The sequence below is a fragment of the Chiloscyllium plagiosum genome, chromosome 23 (genome assembly GCF_004010195.1).
Source record: "Chiloscyllium plagiosum isolate BGI_BamShark_2017 chromosome 23, ASM401019v2, whole genome shotgun sequence".
In the NCBI taxonomy this organism is placed as follows: domain Eukaryota; kingdom Metazoa; phylum Chordata; class Chondrichthyes; order Orectolobiformes; family Hemiscylliidae; genus Chiloscyllium; species Chiloscyllium plagiosum.
In genome coordinates, this window is record NC_057732.1 from 15,935,595 (window position 1) to 15,937,374 (window position 1,780).

Genomic DNA, 1,780 nt, shown 5'->3' on the forward strand with positions numbered 1-1,780 from the left:
TAGTGGTTGGTGTAGTGGTTGGTGTAGTGGTTGGTGTAGTGGTTGGTGTAGTGGTTGGTGTGGTTGTTGTTGTGGTAGTTGGAGTTGTTGTTGGAGTTGTTACACTTGTACTTTCTAAAGAAAGAGATAATAATAGGTCATTAAATCAGCAATAAAATTACAGATTTTGAAAATCAGCAATATTCAGCTACCAGATTACAAAAAAGCGTTAATTGCATTTTCTTTCAAAAATGTAAATTAGCTCAGTAACCTGGAAATCCACAACTTTATTGATATTTAAGAAAAATAACTGGTCAAGCTATTAAGCTAATATAAAGCAGATTGCAAAATGGAATAGTTACTGATGCTGTGAGGAAGAAAACTGTTCCTTGTTGTTTAATTTAAAGCAATCAAGTGAGCACGAAAGCCTAAATCTTCACAAAGATGCAGGAGTTCCATCGTTAAAATGGCATGATAGTCCTATTTTTGGGAGATACCACCTCAAACCCAGCCCCAATCATTTTTACACAAGACAAGGGGAGAGAAGAGAAAGGAGCAGTTGTCCTTTGATGTCATGCACTGTATACAAATGTTAAAGTGCAGTTGCCTTCAAACAGATTCAGTTTTTATTTGTGTTATATCCAATACATTTCCTGTGAGCTTTCAGCCTTTCAGAAAAAGGGTATTAGAGTTATTTTGTTGCGTAGGGTTCACCTACACATGACAAAATTTGCCTTTTCGGATTTTCAAAGTAGAAATTAATGTGCATAAAAAGCAGATAAATTCATTGGAATGGTCAAACTGGGAAAAAATAGTGGTTGCTATTTTACTCAATCTGATGACATAAACCTGTTGTCACTAGACTATTAATCCAGAGACCCAGATTTCAATCCCATCATGGAAAATGGAGGAATTTGAATTCAATAAAGAATCTGGAATCACACGTCTAATGGTGACCTTGGTGCCATTTTCAATTGTTAGAAAAACCCATATGGTTCACTGATGTCCTTTGGGAAGAAACTGCCATCCCTACCTAACCTGGCTTCCATCTGACTCCAGACTCACAGCAATGTGATTGAATAAATATTTTATGTCTGTGAGCAAGTTAGGTAATTGCTACCGCCAGAGGAACATGAGTGGTCCTCCATAAGCAAGGGTTGAGTAAGTTGGGCTTATACCATCTGGAAAGTGATCTGATTTAAACATGCAAGATACTGAGGTACTCTGATTTGGTAATCACTGAGAGGCTGTTTCTGCTGATTGGGGAATCTGGAACAGGGAGGTACAGTCTCAGATTAGATGGTCAATAACATAGGACGGAATGAGGAAATATTTCTTCACTCAGAGTTGTAAATACTTGGATTGGTATAAAGTTAAAAATCACACAACACCAGGTTATAGTCCAACAGGTTTAATATCACACAACACCAGGTTATAGTCCAACAGGTTTAATTAGAAGCACACTAGCTTTTGGAGCGACGGTCCTTCATCAGGTGATAGTGGAGGGCTTGATCGTAACAGAATTTATAGCAAAAATTTACAGTGTGATGTAACTGAAATTATACATTGGAAAATTGATTGTCTGTTAAGCCTTTCATCTGTTAGAATACAGTGATAGTTTTACTTCTTTCATGTGTAAATCACAAAACCTTTTTGTTAAAGTTGCATTCCCGGGTTAGCTGTTAACAATGGTGATAGCTAGACAATATGTTAACGGTTAAACATTACAGGCGATCACTATTGCATTACACACACACACACACACACACAGATATTCCTATACACACACACACACACTCTC

At 37.1% G+C, this 1,780-nt stretch overlaps 1 protein-coding gene across 1 annotated transcript in view; it reads right to left on the reverse strand.

The window, feature by feature from the left end:
• Window positions 1–7: 7 nt before the first annotated feature.
• Window positions 8–1,780, reverse strand: part of LOC122561450 (mucin-19-like) — a gene marked incomplete at its 3' end in the record, with an annotated part of 67,059 nt that continues 65,286 nt past the window's right edge. Inside the window, exon 32 of the mRNA XM_043713193.1 lies at window positions 8–114. Coding sequence (XP_043569128.1) covers window positions 8–114 — 107 coding nt within the window. The remainder of the gene's footprint in view (window positions 115–1,780) is intronic.